Source organism: Nilaparvata lugens, chromosome 12, assembly GCF_014356525.2.
Source record: "Nilaparvata lugens isolate BPH chromosome 12, ASM1435652v1, whole genome shotgun sequence".
NCBI lineage: Eukaryota > Metazoa > Arthropoda > Insecta > Hemiptera > Delphacidae > Nilaparvata > Nilaparvata lugens.
The window spans coordinates 23,151,812-23,170,132 of NC_052515.1; the positions used below are offsets into that span (position 1 = coordinate 23,151,812).

The 18,321-nt window shown below is 33.1% G+C and overlaps 3 protein-coding genes and 1 pseudogene across 4 annotated transcripts in view; 1 reads left to right on the plus strand and 3 right to left on the minus strand.

The window, feature by feature from the left end:
• Nucleotides 1-44: 44 nt before the first annotated feature.
• LOC111050113 lies at nucleotides 45-733 on the minus strand (annotated as a pseudogene).
• Nucleotides 734-1,251: 518 nt separating this feature from the next.
• LOC111050112 (proteasome maturation protein) lies at nucleotides 1,252-3,468 on the minus strand. The gene is made up of 2 exons (XM_022336365.2): nucleotides 3,232-3,468; nucleotides 1,252-1,819 (listed from the first exon to the last, which is right to left on the minus strand). Exons 1-2 carry the CDS (start codon nucleotides 3,232-3,234, stop codon nucleotides 1,394-1,396), a joined length of 429 nt encoding a protein of 142 aa, XP_022192057.1. The 5' UTR covers nucleotides 3,235-3,468; the 3' UTR covers nucleotides 1,252-1,393.
• On the plus strand, nucleotides 2,558-9,873 carry LOC120353868. Of its 2 annotated transcripts, none has more exons than XM_039439191.1 (2): nucleotides 2,558-2,752; nucleotides 7,015-9,873. In XM_039439191.1, exons 1-2 carry the CDS (start codon nucleotides 2,735-2,737, stop codon nucleotides 7,585-7,587), a joined length of 591 nt encoding a protein of 196 aa, XP_039295125.1. In that variant the 5' UTR covers nucleotides 2,558-2,734; the 3' UTR covers nucleotides 7,588-9,873. The 2 variants fall into 2 exon arrangements, with proteins under 2 accessions (XP_039295125.1, XP_039295124.1); XM_039439190.1 differs by lacking the exon at nucleotides 2,558-2,752 and adding an exon at nucleotides 6,286-6,402.
• A 929-nt stretch (nucleotides 9,874-10,802) lies between these two features.
• LOC111050114 (la-related protein 1B) overlaps nucleotides 10,803-18,321 on the minus strand; it is a 28,205-nt gene continuing 20,686 nt past the window's right edge. Inside the window, exon 15 of the mRNA XM_039439488.1 lies at nucleotides 10,803-17,692. Coding sequence (XP_039295422.1) covers nucleotides 17,199-17,692 — 494 coding nt within the window. The 3' untranslated portion in view covers nucleotides 10,803-17,198. The remainder of the gene's footprint in view (nucleotides 17,693-18,321) is intronic.

An 18,321-nucleotide genomic window follows, 5' to 3' on the forward strand; every position in this document is an offset into this window, starting at 1 on the left:
TTTATTTTCCTGAATGTAAATTACAAACTATTTATTGCAGTGAATGGTGTCTCAGATATACTTTTATTTTTCCGAGTGTTAATTACCTACAAACAACTTGAAAACAGTTACCTACAAACAGTTTATTTTGGCGAAACTTAGATGTAGTAAGGCGACTTGTGAGCAATGAATTTTCCGAGTGTGAATTAGAAAATACTTGAACAGTTTTGGCGAAACTCAGATAAAGTAAGGTGGCTTGCGAACGGTAATTCCGAACTCGGCGAGGGTCGGAGCCAGGTCTTCCATGGTGAGTGAGTAGCGCCGGTCCTTGGTCTTGGCTGACTTGCTGGCTGTTACGTTACTGCTGCGCACCTTGCAATGTTGCAGCGCATCATTCGCGATGTCGCAGATGAACTTCTGTGCCTCCAGCTAGATCAGTCGCACAATCCTAGGATCATAAGATTCAAAACCAGCTGAATTAAGGTATGCCGATGTAACTGCGTCTGGAACAGTGGGCGAATAATCTTCGAGCTGATGTAGAAAATCGACAATCGACGTTCCAGCCAAAATTTTCACATCTGCATCTGAATCGGTCTGATCGCTTGTAGGATTCATCTTAAATTAAAATGTTTTCAAATGAGCACAACAAGGTAGATGATAGTGAAATCAGTACCAAAGCCAGAAACATAGAAAGAGGAAAGGAGCATGATTGGTGCACTCAGCCACCTGTATGCACCAAATCTACCCCAGTCTTTTGCAATTTAGAGGTGATAAGGTATGAAAAGTTGTGTTTTACTGTCAACATATGTCTCATGTGTGTGACAAAATTTGAATTGTTTTCAGCTTTCCAGTTCCATCAAGAAATTGTGCCAAACATCCGAACATATACTGTGTCTAGTCATATATTTTATAAAATATTTGGCCGATTAATGTGCCCTAAGAAATCATTATCCAGTTAGTAAACTGAACTGAATAAAATATGAATACCAAATAGTTTCTTCATCCAAAAGAACTTAATACGAAAATTATTTATTTAAAACAATCGGACTCACATACTGATTATAATGATTGGGTATTTTTGGATATAAGTTCTTTAATTATTGGGAGAATATTGGTCTTGAAAGTGAAAAATGATAATATCACCTCATTCTTTTATCGAAACTTTTATTAATCAAAATTTGGGAGTTTTGGGTAATGCCTGGTTGTTTTTCCCCAACTATAATGTTTCGTGATAGTCAATAAATGGAATAAATATGAATACTAAACAATAACTTCACCCGAAATAGCTATATTGAAAAATTATTTATTCAAAACAATATCGAACTTACATATTGATTATGATGTTTGAAAATCTTAAGATATTAGTTTCTCACATTTAGAGGGAACCAGAAAGGATAATCGTTTGAGGTTGAATTTAAAGGATTCCCAATTTATGTTCCATGAGAGCATGAGGATGAGGTCTGGTCTCACGGAACTCAGTGGTGTTGAGAATGTCTGAGAAATCGAGTGTTTCGTCGTTACCGAGGATGACATCTCGACTGAAGTTGGAGGATGGCAGGAAAGGAAGATGGCCGACATTCTCAAAGGCCTTGAGCTCCATGGCGACGCGGAGGGGCGCGTGAATGCCCTGGGTGTTTCGCATTACGGCCATGTGGAGGCGCTGCTGGTTCTTCTGATAGTTTCGTTCGGATGTCTCCAGGGGGTGCTGGTAGAGGGTGGGCCTCGCCGCACCCAGGCCAAACGTCATCGGGTCCGGGATGCCGTACTCGTTCTGCTTGTCGGCATTTGGCTGGCGGTGGAAGCCTGTCGACTTCTCTTTCAGTGGAGGTAGACCAAAATCCTGCAAAAAACAATTAAAACTTTAGTCTACTAGCAGGAATAGCTCGGATGTCAATTTTTTTATACTTGATGAAGTGGAATTGATAGAATAAAGTAAACCCCTGCTTAGGGGTGAAACATAGTGGCACGGCGAAGCTAGAGTGTTGTATGGAAGGTAGCTGAGTGTTTATGGAATGCATGTATCAAAACATAGTGGAGAGTGTAGCTAAAGTGTAGGATAGAAGGTAGCTGAGTGTTTATAGAATATATACATGTATCATTTATATACGAGTAATACATTAAATAGTATAATGTAGAATGTATACATTTATAGAATATAGCATGTATCTAATGTCACAGTCATATGTTGGTTCATTCTCTGGCCCAGCCTGGAAAAGGTGCAATTCCTTACGAAGGCTAACGCTGACAAACCACCCATTCACACACTGGCCTTCATTGGGTCAACATATGGATGCGAAATTACATTGGTCTAGTTTCCTTGAATTCGTAAAGTTTTTTCAACCTTTGAGTTGAATGGGTGATTATGAAAAATTAAGTCAAGTTTAGCCTACGCAATTCAATTCAAGTTTATTGTATTTGCTTTTAGGAATGTATTTGTTTAATAATTTATTTAAATACAGAAAGAAGATAGAAAACAATTGTAATAACTTCAACAGTATAAAATTATAAAGTAGATATTCTAATTAATCTCAAAGTTTCAAAAAATAATGCCCTATTGATCATTTAAATAGTACCTTATGTTATTCAATATTATTCTTTTTATGATAACAATCATGCAAGGCCTTGCCCACTTATCTACAGGATTTTTCAACAAGTTTCCAATAGCAGCAAGAGACCTGTCGACCAGGCGAATTCAGGGCGCTCTGAGGAGATTGCTGGTAGAGAACCCACCATGCATTCCATCAGTTAGTTCTTTATGTTGGGAAACATGCTGGTAAGTTCAATTCAATATTCAATTCAAAAGTTCTTATTTTTATTAATTATTTGTTGTTGTGACTAGCTTTGTTTTTTTGACGTGTCCTTGTGGTTTTAGTGATCACAGTATGGACAAAATACTAAATAGTAAGCAAGATGCTTTGATAATTTTATTTTTTCTATAATGTTCCGTATCCATATAATTTATGTTTTTAATTCATATAAAATAATTATTGTTCCTCAGTAAAAATTAGCCTACTGAACAATGTTATTTTCTAGGTTATGGCGCAGCACGATTGTAAAATAAAAATTCCATAATATGCTGGTTTATTTAAAGATACGTAATTAGCCTGTTGCATAAAGTTTTGCAAAAATTCGATAATTTATATTTAAATAAACTAACTTAGTTTTATTTTGAATAAATAATTGACTGAGTCATTTCATGAAAATAATGTTCATATCAAAAATATGATAAAATATAAATTTCTAAGAACTTACCATTTTATAAGATGGGATTGAACAAAACAACTTGTAGTTTTTGGAAAATGAATCCAAATATTAATTACTGGAACTGCAATAATTCAACAAATTTAATTATTGAGCGGAGAGATTCACAGGTTAGTTTCGGCTTTTAGCAATTTTGTTTGTCACCACCACAGAGAAAAGAGAAAGCAGAAGGCAAGGTACCTCCAACCGCACAGTCACTTCGACTAAAGGTCTTCCGCCATTAAAGGTAGTAGAGCGGCGCGTATTTCAAATTTCAGTAGAATTATGGAGTATTTAAAACATTAGTGGAAAGGGCAAAAATGATTTTAATCAAACTAATGTCAAGTTCAAGACTTGCCATTTGAGAATATTATTAATAACATCTATCTCCTTTTGACAATATTACTTCTTAAAGATGGCTCTCTCCTAAAAAAATACGCTCTTGAAATCTGTGTTGACAATTCCTCATTGATCGCTGCATCATCTCATCTGGGATGTTGCGGATTTCATTTTGAATTACGTTTTTATTTTGAATCAATTCAAAATTATTGATGAAATCCACTCTGCATGGCATTCAATGGCAACTGTGCTAGTGAGTATTGGTTTGTAACCATGTAATTTCACGATTAGGTTGCATTTCTTGGTCCCATGATCTGTCCACCTGCGATTTTCTGTTTGTGGAGCTATCTCAAATCAAACGTTTTCACAATTTGACCAATAACTGTGGTTGAATCATAACAAACAATTAAACATGAAATTAACAATATCCCAGCTAAAATGTTGCAGAGGTCAATGAGGAATCGTCAAAACAGATTTGAAGAGTGTATTTGTGCAGATGGAAGCCATCTTAAAGAAGTAAGTATCAAAAAGTGATAAATGTTATTAATAATTCTCAAATGGCAAGTCTTGAACTTTATATTAGTTTGAATAAAATCATTTTTCTACAACTGCGCGTAAAGAAAGAATTTACATACTCAATTCTCCTCGTAAAACAGCTCATTTCTGAGGAGAATCTACTTTACCACTCGCTAACCATTCGCGCATGCGCAGTAGATTTTCTTTACGCTCGGTAATCATTCGCGCATGCGCAGAAGAGTTTCTTTACGCTCGCTGATCAGCTGATGGTAAGCAGCTCGCCAAAAAGTCAGATCTTAACCTAAAAAGTCGGTAATTGTAACTCCGCTGATATAAGTAATTTAACAGGCTTGGGCAGTTATAGAAAAAAGTTTGTATGTAATTCGAGCATAATGCTTCTTTATCGCTCTTCCAACTGTTTTGCGCAAGCGATAAAGTCATGCATTATGCTCTTAATACATAAATAGCTATTTTCCCCTTCCCACTAATGTTTTATAGCGTTTTTAAAAGTTCCAGTTATTCTGTGTTATTGGGGACCAAGCTTCACTCTAAGGGTGCAAAATCATGAAAAATTATTATAACATTCATACAGAAATGTTCTATCTAATAACAGTAAATTTAGATTAATTCCCAGAGGAATGCAAAAATTTCCCTCACAAAGGCCCGATTGCACAAAAGTCGGTTAAATTTTAATCCTGCTCAACTTCACGTGAACCAAATCAAAGAAGACCATTTCAAAGAGATGGATCTACTGGAATTAATCAGGATTGAAAATAACCTGGCTTTTTTGCAACCGCCACTAAGTACCTGATTGAATTATTACAAAAGTTCAACAGCTGAATCATAATTTTGACACAGTCCACACACATGAACTCGCTCACTCACTTCTATCATCAACAGACGACGAAATAATTATTATCAGCTGTTTTTCCAAGGATGAATAATAATTATCCTTTTAATGTCCTTCAGCGAGTTTTCCCAGGGATGAGACCTAGTTCAATCGAATCTTTATATTATAAACCTACTATGTTCTGAATTTCGTGAGAATCGTTAGAGCCGTTTTTGAGATCCAGTGGAATACAAACATATAAACATCTAAACCTCTGAACATATAAACAGAAATTGCTCGTTTAATAGTATAGGATAGAGAGAGTATGAAGACATTGTAAATTGAAGATAAACATTGAGAGTGAATCTAAGAAAGTAATAACAAGATTAATATAACATAAATTTGTCATTATAGTGACCGGTAGGTTAGGCCACAGTACTTAGATGAAAACGGTAGGGGTCATGAAATGTGTGCGCAGTGGCCAGCCAGCTAGATTGCGAGCCAGTTAGATCGCCAGCTAGATAATATAGGGGATATACAGTCAATTGGTGTATAGTAAGGTTCACGTTACCGTATAATGGCCGTATTTGATTAACATTGGTGTTGCTTTTTCCTATAGAAGGCAGTGGCAAGTCAGAGAATCGGCAATGCTATTTCCCCTCTGCCATTATAATGTGGACCTCTCTACAGGCTACATACAGATAAGTTATTATGAATCATGCGCCTGCTACACCCGTTGGGAGGGTGGCCATTTGAGCCAACTCCTCTGAATATGACTCATGAGTTGTAAAATCGCTTCCCGGTGGTTCTGAACTCACCTAGAACTGTAGGTTCACTAATCTCTGGTTATCATCTGCATCATTACCCAAGGCTCATGAGGTTAGTATCATCCTCAGCATTTCTATATATTTTTTTTTAATAAAGCAAACGATTAATATACCGTACACATAATATCCACAAGACTCATGAGTATTTTATTCAATTTGCCATTATGAAACATTCGTAATCAGCACTCATTATTTTGTTCTTGATTACTGTATACGGTATGGTAACTGAAATATTTGCCTTGGCGATTACCAAGTAAAAAAGTTTCACTAAACTTCTGTTTATATGTTTAGATATTTATATGTATGTATTTCACCGAATCTCGAAAACGGCTCTAACGATTCTCTCGAAATTCAGAACATAGTAAGGTAAAGGTGCCAGTAGTTGACCATGCACTAGTAGTTGACCATTTTGTATGATTCGATTAAATAACAGTTCTGTATGCTTCAGCCAACTTCCAATGAGCTCTTCAAGTACCTACCTACTGCCATCTTGCGGCATAAGCTAGAAGCTTAGCAATTAACTACATCTGGTTCTGGTTTATAAATGGCTGACATTAGTTGGTGAGCAGTTCATGAAAGTATGTGGTATGTGTCTTTTTCTTATGAGATTTGATAAGAAGAGTGGTATGGTATCAGATAGCAGCTGTAAGAGCCAAATATTGGATTCATTGGGTAAGACTAGCAATAATTTTGTTTTTTTAAAGTATTTTCTAAGTCAGATACGGTACACAATCATGTTTCTAATAACATAACCCTACTTATACACCTTTTGGTGGGGGTGGTCATCTACTGAGTCACATTTTCACAGATGAACTAGAGATTGAGCTGTGTGGTCAACTTCCATCGACCAATTGACTTGGTTCAATTGACTTGATTTTTTTTATACATATAAATACATTTCCATAACCAACTTAAGTGGATAAAAGTTAAGAACTTGTTCAAAATTGCAAAATAGGATGGGTTCTAGTGTTTGACCGTGTGGTCAATTACTGAATCAAGATATGGTCAACTTTTGAAACACACCTCCTCTGAAGAGAGATTCATCTAATAAAATAGAGATAAAATATATTTCAACTGAATTTGAAAACTAAGGCCAATATATTAAACTCAAAAAATTATGACAAATATATTTTTTAGTGAAATAGGTAGTTCATCTTTTATAAAAAAGGCAATGTACTTATGAGCATTTTATCAACTCTTTTACAGTGTAATCTGGGCCTAAGATGATGCTGAAAAATTACTAAGTGGGGTGCTTCAATTCTAAAAATTTGTTCTCTTTTTCAGGATTCCAAGATGCCTGGAGCCAAGAGTACATTTTTAAGCTACAATGAAGATGCTATGAAAGCTGCAGTTGAAGATGTGCTCCTGCACAAAACATCTATCCGGACAGCTGCAAAGAAATTTGGAGCTCCTAGAACAACATTGAAGTATAAATTGGAGGGTAAATCACCGATGGAAAGAAGAATGGGCCCACCTTCCATTCTATCAAAAGAAGAGGAGGCTAAAATAAGCAGATGGGTGGAGAACATGGCAAAAGCTGGTTTTCCAATCACTATTGAACAGTTATGCATCAGTGTGGAGAGATGCTTAAAAGCTGTGAAACGTGATTCACCCTTCAAAGATGGAAGACCGGGCAGAACATGGGTCAAGAGTTTTCTTCGAAGAAATCCTCTTATTTCAAAAAGGGTCTCTCAAAATTTGACTGTCTCACGGGCAGCAGTTACTAGGGAAAGCATAATCAACTGGTTTTCAGAAGTGGAGCTGTATATTAATAGAAAGCATGGTGATGAAAAGCTTTTGGAAGACCCGTCTCGAATATTTGAGTCAGCTTTTTTTTTTAAATCCAAAAGGCCCTAAAGTGCTTACCAGGAAAGGTGATAAAACAGTTTATCAGAAAGTTAATGCTGATGAGAAAGAGTGCATCACAGTATTGGTAACTGGTAGTGCAAGTGGTGTTGTAGCTCCAACAACCTGTTTGTTCAAATACAAACGTATTCCTCAAGAAATTGCAGATAATTATCCAAAGGAGTGGGGGCTAGGAAAAACTGATTCAGGGTGGATGACTTGTGAAGCATTCTTTGAATTCATTGCTGATATTTTTCATCCATGGTTTGTGGAAAAACAAATCACTTTACCAGTTATCCTTTTCATTGATGGCCATGCTTCACATTTATCTTTCCAGACAAGCAAATTCTGTGAAGAAAATGGGATAATTCTGGTGGCTTTGCTACCCAATGCCACTCACATTTTGCAGCCCATGGATGTTGCTGTTTTTAGAAGTCTCAAAGAAGGATGGAAGAATAAAGTACACAAGTGGAGGCTGGAAAACATTATTAAAGACGGTTCTCATCTCTTGAAAAAGAATGATTTTGCAAAGCTATTACAAGAAGTGATAGATGAGAACGTTACAGAATCGATGTTGTCCAATGGATTCAAGAAATGTGGATTGTACCCATGGAATCCTCAAATAATTGAGGTACCAGGCCAAGGATCATTCAAAGAGCAAGATGAAAGTGACTCAACTGAGCTGAAAATACAGTATTTTAAGCAAGGATTACGTTTCTTGAATGACATGATAGGGAAAGAAAAGCTCTCTGTTTTTGAAGCATCAACTGAAACATGTTGTGGAGATCCACTGGACACATCTTTGTTCAAGTGCTGGAAAAAAACAAAAATGGAACTGGAGAGACTTGAGCTGGATGTTAGGAACAATATAATTTCTGCCAACCTGTCACTGAATGATGATGCTGTAGAGTCGCCTGCTGATGGAAACAACGTTGATGAAACCCCTCCAACAGATATTGATGTAATTTTTGAGTTGTCTGGAACTGAGCCATGTGATTTGGGGAACAACGTTTCTGCCAACATATCACTGAATAATGCTGCTGTGGAGTTTCCTGATGATGAAAACAACATTAATGAAGCATGTTTAACAGATATAGATGTAATTTTTAATTTGTCTGAAACTGAGCCTTTTGTTGTTGGGAGCAATACTAACATATTACTAAATAAAGATGCTTCACAGTCTCCTGTTGATGGAAGCAATATAAATGAAGTTCTTTCGCCAAACCAGGATGTAGTTTTAGAATTGCTGCCAACAGATTTACATCCAGAACAGTCCACAGGGAAAGAAGATATGCAGGCAACAGATGTAGGCCTATCCACCAGCCCCCCCCCCCCCCTAACGGGCCATCAAAACAAGGAATACCAAGCCCATTCAAAAGACACTTTTTCTACCCTGAATCTGAGAACAATAAGAGAAGAAGGGTCGGAAGAGAAAGAGTACCAACAATAGTCTCAGGAAAACTTTGTCAACAATATTTTGAGAATAAAAGGAAGAAGAGAGAAGAATTTGAGCGATTGAAGATAGAGAGAGCCAACGAGAGAAAACGAAAGAAGGAAGAGATTGAGAAGCAGAAACAGAATAAACTTGAGTTTAAAAAGTTGAAAAGTAAGCAGAAGAAAATTCTACCAAACACTGATAGCTCTGATTCAAGTGTTGAATTTTCATGTGAAGAAAGTGAGTTCTCAGAGCCCTCAGATCATGTGGACCCTGATAATCATGCTTGGAAGCCTTTGCTGAAGAATATTGATGAGCATGTTATTTTTGAGTATGACAGTGATTATTATCCTGGAAAAATAATTAATTTCACTGAAGCTACAGCAAAAATCTCATCAATGGTTAAGTGTGGTCGCCTATGGAAATGGCCAGAGAGGCCTGATGTGCTAGAATACCAGTGGAAGTGTGTTAAATCTCACATAGATGAGCCCAAAAAAACCAGTAAAACTCGTAATGTCTACTCTGTTCCAGAGTTGGATTTCGTCTGGAATTAAGTTGAATTTTTTTTCAAATTCATAATTTTTTCTCTTTTTTAATGCTAATTTTTTCATATTTTCAATTTATTCAAGAACATTGAACATTTCAAAGAGAACTCATATAATATACAAAAGTGTCAAATACTTGTTTTTAGCCATTTTTACCTTTTCATTGGCTATCGGTGTTCTGGTCAACTACTGGTGCAAAAGTGGTCAACTACTGATTTAAAAAAAATTTGCATGGTCAACTACCGAACCAAAAACTCAATATTTTTGTAAGTGATTTAAAGTGTTTATGATTGATTAAAATGAAATTCTTATATACATTACTTAATCTGGATATTCTAATGAGTTTCCTAAATTATTTAATAATTCTCCAAAAGTTAAAATATACACTCAATAATTTAATGATATGCAATCAAGCTCTTAAGTGGTCAACTACTGGTGTCATTACCTTATGTTTATAATATAAAGATTCGATTTCACTAGGTCTCATCCCTGGGAAAACTCGCTGAAGGACATTAAAAGGATAATTATTATTCATCCTTGGAAAAACAGCTGATAATAATTATTTCGTCGTCTTTTGGTGATGGAAGTGAAGTTCATGTGTGGGGGACTTTGTCAAAATTATGACTCAGCTGTTGAACTTTTGTAATCATACAATCAGGTACATAGTGCCGATTGCAAAAAAACCGGGTTATTTTCAATCCCGATTAATTCCAGTAGATCCATCTTTTTGAAATTGTCTTCTCTGATTTGGTTCACGTGAAGTTAATAAGGATTAAAATTTAACCGGCTTTTGTGCAGCTTGGCCTTTGTGAGGGAAATTTTTGCATTCCTCTGGGAATTAATCTCAATTTACTGTGTGATTAGATAGAACATTTCTGTATGAATGTTATTTTAATTTCTTCTTTCGTGATAAATTTGTTATGCTTTTGTACGCCAGAGCGAAGCTCGGTCCCCTATATTATAAAATTATGGGCGAATTTTTCATAATAATATAATATGAAATAAGATAATTATTTTATGAGCTTTTGGATTGTTTTTAGTGTTATTACTATTAAGTTGGAAGTCTAGTGAATAAACTACCTACCTACTCAACTTAATTCTAGGTACTGAGTCCTTAAATTAATTCTAAATACTTAGGTAGTTCTTTAATAGATGTTTCAAGAATTAATAGAATTTTATTAAGTGGTTCATTGGATGAATCAAGTCAGAAAGACGGGTTAGGTAAAACGAGAGAATAAAATACGCAATTACAAGTTTTTATAGGTTTTATATTTTTTATATCTTTTTTTATCAACTTAATGGTTGGTATTATAGTAATAATATTCGATAATAATAATTAAAACTATGACTATTCTTACTTAGCATGTACAAAACATATATAAACATGAGTGGGAAATAAATCGAGTAAAAATATTTCAAACAATGATAAAGACCACACGTTATTACTGTATTTACTGATTGTTTGCCAAGCAATCACTAGTGATTTGTTATAACTTCTGAAGGTGAGTATTGACATAAAAATTAGAAACGATTTTCTATTTAGATTTGGTTCTATTAAGAGTAAAAATTGTTTTTCAGTAGCAAAAGCTAACCACCCTTTATTACATCAAAATAGCTGGAACATCAATTTATTAACATATTTACAATAAACTGTTACAATCAACACTGTATAGCTGAACATATTTGTAACTGGAAGACATAGAGAATAAACAAGAAAGAAGATGTTAGGGAACAACTTTGCATTATGAAATTGAAAAAATCACACTTGAGTATTTTTGTACTTTGAATTAATTACCTACTCTTTTAATGAATATTATTTTATTATTGATCAATAAATATTTTTATTTCAGGATAATTCAAAAATGATTATGGATATATTATAACTACATTAATTTGTAACAAATCGTTGGGAATTCACTGCAAAAACTGGAGGAATGTTCTATGCAATAATCGAAAATGTATTAGGTCAACTATTCCAAAACAGAACTGATGTGAAATGCACCTGAAAAAAAAATTGCAAATACCAGTTGAAGCGATATATTTATCAATGATCAAATAATAAGAAATCATCACTTAAGCCTGATGAATATATTGACAAATGTTAAACTTTCAATATTATACAGAGTTTATTGACAGTTTCAAAGTATACAAAAGCCTGATATGAATTGAATGAGAACTGAAAAAAAATCAATTAAACCCATTTTTGAAATTTTCACACTATTGCTTTCACATTTGAACAAGTGGTTAACTACTATTATTATTATTGTTATCATATATGAGATGAAATATGTTTTTTATAAGTTTCAATACACAAAATCTGTAACATTATGAACATTTTACAATCACATAACTACAGACCGAAACTTCACAGTAAATTTCAAAGACTTTATTTTTTGTTGGAAATAAATGTCCAAATAAGTTACAAAAATATTCAAGAGGACCATAATGGGGAGGTAGTTTTTCCTGAGATGGATGAATATGAAAAAACTGGTCCCTTATTACTGTACACAGAATGTCTCTTATAATAAAATATTAATTCTCACCCAAAATTTTCAGAAACCTGACTTACAGGAGCTATACAGTGTTGTATTATTATCATAGTGCTACTGAAACTAACGGAAAATAATTATTATGTAATCTACAACTAGTAAGCCCTTTTACATTTTAATAGCTATAATAATGATAATATCCATTAATATTAATGAACTACAGACTAATATTCTTAACCTAAACTAAAACTCCATTAATATTTTTTTGTTTATCCAAAATACACTACGATTTTTGAATATATTTTAACAAAGACTTGTTTAATTATCACAATCCACTAACGTTTGAACAAAATAAGATATTTCTGCACAGAATGGATGAACGTTGTAGAAAATATCTACTCCCTAAGAAATTAACAGGGAAGAAACGTTTGCAGCAAATATATTTTTATTGTTAAGAACACCAAAATACAGTGAAATACATTAGTTCACTAATAGAAAAGTAGGAAATCTATGTTATTCCGTTCAGATTTCAAATCCAGTAGAAAAATTGAAACAATTAATATTGTTAAGTTGTTCTAAGTGCTGGATACTAAAACAGCTCGCTTGAATGTACAAAAAATATTTTGGCCATGTCATTTACACACAAATACTTTTTAGAAAGGCACTATTCGACTGAAAAATAATCGTTGATAATAAAATGGATGGTTGAAACTATACATAGTATAATTTTCTGAGTCTAGCATCATTATATGAACGAACAAGACTGGAAAATGCAAATTAAATTAATTTGCTTCAAAGAAAAAAATATCGAATTTCAACAAGTAACTGTCAACGTGGAATTAACGATCACAATAGATATAAAACTAGTTGTTAGTCAATTGACTAGGATATGACGGTTACATTAAGTAGATTCAGTGATTCAATTTGTTGCAAATTCGAGTTAGATACCAGGACAGTAAAAGTCCTGCTCTTTCTAATTTCTGCTACAGCATTAAGCGTAGAATTAATTATTCAAGAACAAACTACCATGTACAGCATTAGTCTTGGTTTTAATTCAAAAGCCCTCTGCTAAGGTTAAGGTACAGAAGATAATGATTTCAATGAGTAAATAGAAGAAAAAGAGTAATAAGTAGATAAGTAGTAGTCTACTTATTTGAGTAATAAGTAGAATATTAATTTTCCCCACTATGATTTATCATACTAAAACAATACCTCCAACATACAAACTATTAATTTAGTTGAAATACAGCATGCTATTACATTCCAGAGTTATCTTATATGATCTCCGTCATTAACAAAGTTAATTTATACCCATAAACTTACTAATAATAATATTCGTATGGCTTTTATTGGTGGGGTGTTCCTGACGGAAGGTCCAACTCGCCTGAATATATAATCTAAGCCGTCAATGGGCCCCTTACGACTATCATACTTCAGCCAGGACCGACAAATTAACGTGCCCATCCGATAACACGGGAGTGACGTGTTCAAAAACTTTTGTATGAAACTAAACTAATAATAATGATTATTGGATTGAAGGAATTTTTGACACGTGAAAAATAACAATATTTTCGTCTACAAACGACAACAGTGTAACATGGAGAGGTGAGAACCCTATGTCTCACCAATAAAATTATATTTATTACTTAATTACTTTATTAGTTAATGCGACTTATTAATTCATGATTCACCATTAATTAAACTGCAAAAATTGAACTACAATTTATTACTTAATCACTTTTTTAGTTAATACGTCATAGTAATTTATGATTCACCAATGCCTTGAAACACGCTACAAAACACATTTGGGAACATCAATTTTTTTAAATGATTGAGCAATTTCACATATATGTAATGTAGAAGAGTGTTCATTCATGTATTTGAATAGCGAATAATCTTCAGAAGCATAATATTATCGAATATGCCTGACAATGACATGATGTATGAAATTTCAAACAAGAAAGGAATGATAAATTACAATGATTCTAGAAAAATGCTAGACTGAACCAGGAATCAAAACCGGGAACCTGGTTTTGCAGAAATTAATACAGCGCTTAATAATGAAATATATTGATTTGCTAATACAAATAAAAGTACATTTAATTTCAACGTCACTTTTATATTAAAAGTAACTAAAAGTACTGTAGATACAAAAGTTATTTCAATGTTCGTTTATCAAGTAAAAATACATCAAATACTAATCAACCTAGGTGATATATTTTAGAATATATTTAGAATTATTTTCATCTATTTACATTAAAAGAAAAATGCAGATTCTAGATAAAGTGGAATTCAATTGGTAAATATAATTGAAATAGATAAGATGAATACGTTGTTACAACACAGTTGTAGAAATTGGACAATGATAACAATTCCGAAATATATGCATCAACATAGAATAATATCAAATAGACAAAAAACCAGAATATTCAAGTATGTGAACATACATAATTTTAGACAGGGAATTGAAAGGTAACGAAACAATCATCAGACAAAACAACAAAATAAACGCAACAACTAATCTAGATTTTCAATTATTATCAAACAAAACTGAAAACTGTGAACTCTGCGAATTTTCAACAGGCTGCACCCAACAGAGGAAGACTATATTCAATGAAGTTATCCAAGTGTGAAAGTTATCTTGTTTAAATTAGTATTATAATTATTATTGTTACACACACGATTTATAGCTAAATCTAAGAAGAACAATATTATTCCTAAAGGAAAAAACTGTGATTATTAAAATAAAATCTGAAGAGATTAATAAAAATATTACTATTTACCCACCACCTTTGAAGTCTAACATCTACGTAAAACTAACTAAGTATAGTAAATTACAATTGATGAGAAGGGAAGAAAAAAGGACAAGTCAGTTAAAACAGCGAAATTATTGAAGAATGTGAGAATTAGTAATAATTAACCTCATCAACAAAAGTTTACTAGTCAAGTAATGCAGTTCTACTGAAAATAGTGACATTTCAAGAGGGAAATACTTTTTGATCTCCTTTAAACTATAAATTTTAGAGATATGACGAAGAATATGATCATATACAAGTTTAAATCTATATATATAATCATGTTATTATAGTATAAAATAAGTCTAGGTAGTTGGCCTATTATAGGTTTAGTTTACATAATAAATTTATATTTAGTTACGGTACTAAAATTTATATAGATTATTACTGTTATGAAACTTTGTCAAGGAATTAATATCCTTAAAATATTTCTACAGCAATGAATTAATGAAGAATATATCAACATTATTTGAACAAAATGTGATCATATTAATTTATTGGTAATGATTACACTAGTTCTCAGTTAAGAAAACTAAACTCAGAATGGTAAAGGGTAAACGAATAACCGACTTGACCTCGGAAATAAAATACACTAGTACAAAAAGAAATCAGTAATCATCCTTGATATTTATCAATAATCGTTACTCATACACTATCACAATCTACATTGATACTCTTATATACATTCAAACCCACAAAATGTACTCCAACTAAATTTTTAGACGACCTCTAGCCGGTAAACACCTTGTAAATAATAAAACCTACACCTTGTTCATAGAAAGAAATCTACTTGCAGAGTTGTAAAAGCTCTACCTAAAGCAAAAAGGAATATTATAAACCATGAAGTAACAATAACTTAAAATTATAAAAACCAAATAGTCTAGTACAGTTATGAGTCAACAAAAATAAACTGATCTATCAATAACACTCTTAGTTTTTTGATTGTTAAATATGGATATTTTACTCATCATTAGCAGATAAGGACTTATCTTGACGATCAATAGATGATTGAATATGCAAACACAGGTTTAAATTATTTTATAAATCAATCGATAATATTGTAGATGGAGAAATTAATATACGTGAAAACTACACATTATGGCAACTTGAAAATAAAACAATGGTGAATTCATACATCATCTCTCTCACTCCCACACATTCATACTTTTTTATGTAAAGCATAGAAAACTCTACCAAGATTTATGCTAAAACACGCTTAATTTCCGTTTACTGGATTATTGTATTGCAACTTGTACAACACTCGTAATTTATGCTAAAAATATTCACACATATTTATTTTTTATATATTTTTAAACGTCTTTTTTATCACTACTAAGAATAGAAATTAGAGGAATCAAGACTTGAAGTTCTGTTCACACGACATTGTTGTAAAGGAAACTTCAGTCCTCCCATAACAAACGTAAATAGAACACTCACACACCGAAAATAAAAACTATTTCTGTCAAGTTCGAAAGCTTGATACAGTCTGGTGGTTCGGAACGCACCTAAAATAAAAAAAATCGCCATTTCACCATAACATGGTGATTGATCAAAATAAAATACGTACCCCAAGGGTCTCTACATTGATAAAAGCTATACGCTCATTATTATACAATTTCCAACGAGGAATATTTACAGAATCAAATGGAAAAAATATTAAGATTATTATTTATTATAACAAATCTAAGCTATTTCATATTATTTTATCACCATAAGCTTGCTTTTCAAGAGAATAAGATTCATTTGATTTGTTTTCAGAAATGTTGAAAAAACAACACGTACAAATATTAAACATTTTAGGAACATAATGCTGAGCTCAGAGTACTGGTGTGTTGGAAAAATTCTAAGAACCTTACTTTTTGGAAATTTTCAACAAATACGCAATATGTATGGGGTTGACACAACCCATTCGAATTCTTCCAATAATTTACACCGATGAACACAAACAAATTAGGCAACCAGTCAATAAAAATTCCTAGTTTATAGATTAAAATAAAACAGATAAATCTTATAGATTGTTGGATTTTTCATCTATACAAATAGGAAATTTAAGCAACAAAAATATATGCGAGTTAAAATTTGAAATAGACACCACACATTTTATAAGTCATACTTTACTACAATGAATTTACTTAGATCTAGCCTTCTAGGCATCTATGAATAATTCTCAATTCAACAGCAATGTATCCATCCATTGGTTGAAATGATTACCAAGCAATTCATCATAATTATGATGATTGAGGGATAGAAAACTAACAGTTTTTAATGTGCTGTAGTAACAACACAACACAACGTTTATAAAAAACTTTCTTCAGTGATTTAAAGATGAAGGTATGTTTGTTTAGCCGAATACCTCTGTTCAATGTGATGATTGCTCGGCAGTATTTGTAGGGGCGTTGGATGTTTCGTTGGTTGGAGGATCTTTAGGCGTTGTTTCTTTACTTTCAACCACTGGTTTCACTTCTTTTGATGGAACAGAAGCAGCAACAGCATCTGGAGCATTCTTGGTTGCTGGTGTATTTGTAGATGCAACGGGAGCATTTTTCGGTGCAGCAGCCGTTGCAGATGTCTTTGTAGATGTTGCAACTGTATCATTTTTCGGTGCAGCAACAGTTGCAGATGCATTACTGGATTTTGCAACTGTATCATTTTTCTGTGCAACAGTTGCAGATGTCTTTGTAGATGTTGCAACTGTATCATTTTTCGGTGCAGCAGCCGTTGCAGATGGAGCAACAGTTGGTTGTTTGGTGATGGGCTTGATATCTCGTTTCTCCTTCTTCGATTGTTTCCAACTCTCACAGCTCAGATCAAAGTTGACACGAGGCTTGGATTTGTGTATGTTGCTGTCGTGATCTGAAACCATATTATTACACTTTGTATTTTATACTATTTTTCGCTTTGATGGGTTCTCCTTACTAGTCCAAAAAGCTTCTTAGTGAAAAATTGTGCTTCAACCATTCCCTCTAAATATCTTTGTTGACTGATCTATTGTTTCAAACACTAAAACTGCTCCAACAATATGATGATAATCTATGAATAGTGGTATGATACATATTGTTGAAGGGAATTTGATGCTCTTCAAGCCTATATTCAGAATATTATATTCTGTAAATCACCTATACAGAATTATAAGGATTAAAAGACCAAAAACTTGGAAGCTGAACGATTTTTCAAAAAATTTGACACTTTCAAGAGAAATTATCTTGAAAACTGTATAAAAAACTTACTGAGCAAAACTTTATAAACTTTAATTTTGTACAAGACACTCATAGTACCCTGAAACTCATAGTTTCCAATATCTATGTGAAAAAAACAAAAAATATAATACCTCTGGATTTAAGGTACCTTAGCGCAGGGGGTGGTAGGATTTTTTCTATATCGTTGAGAAGGTAAAACCCGTATTGTCGAACCAACTGGTTTATTGAAACAATTTCAGATACTAGTTTATGTTCTAATCAAACAATTATAAAAATTTTACAAAA

Bases quoted from the DNA above. Each gene is read 5' to 3' on its own strand.
- LOC120353868 (XM_039439190.1), top strand. From the start codon at position 7,511: ATGGTGATGAAAAGCTTTTGGAAGACCCGTCTCGAATATTTGAGTCAG.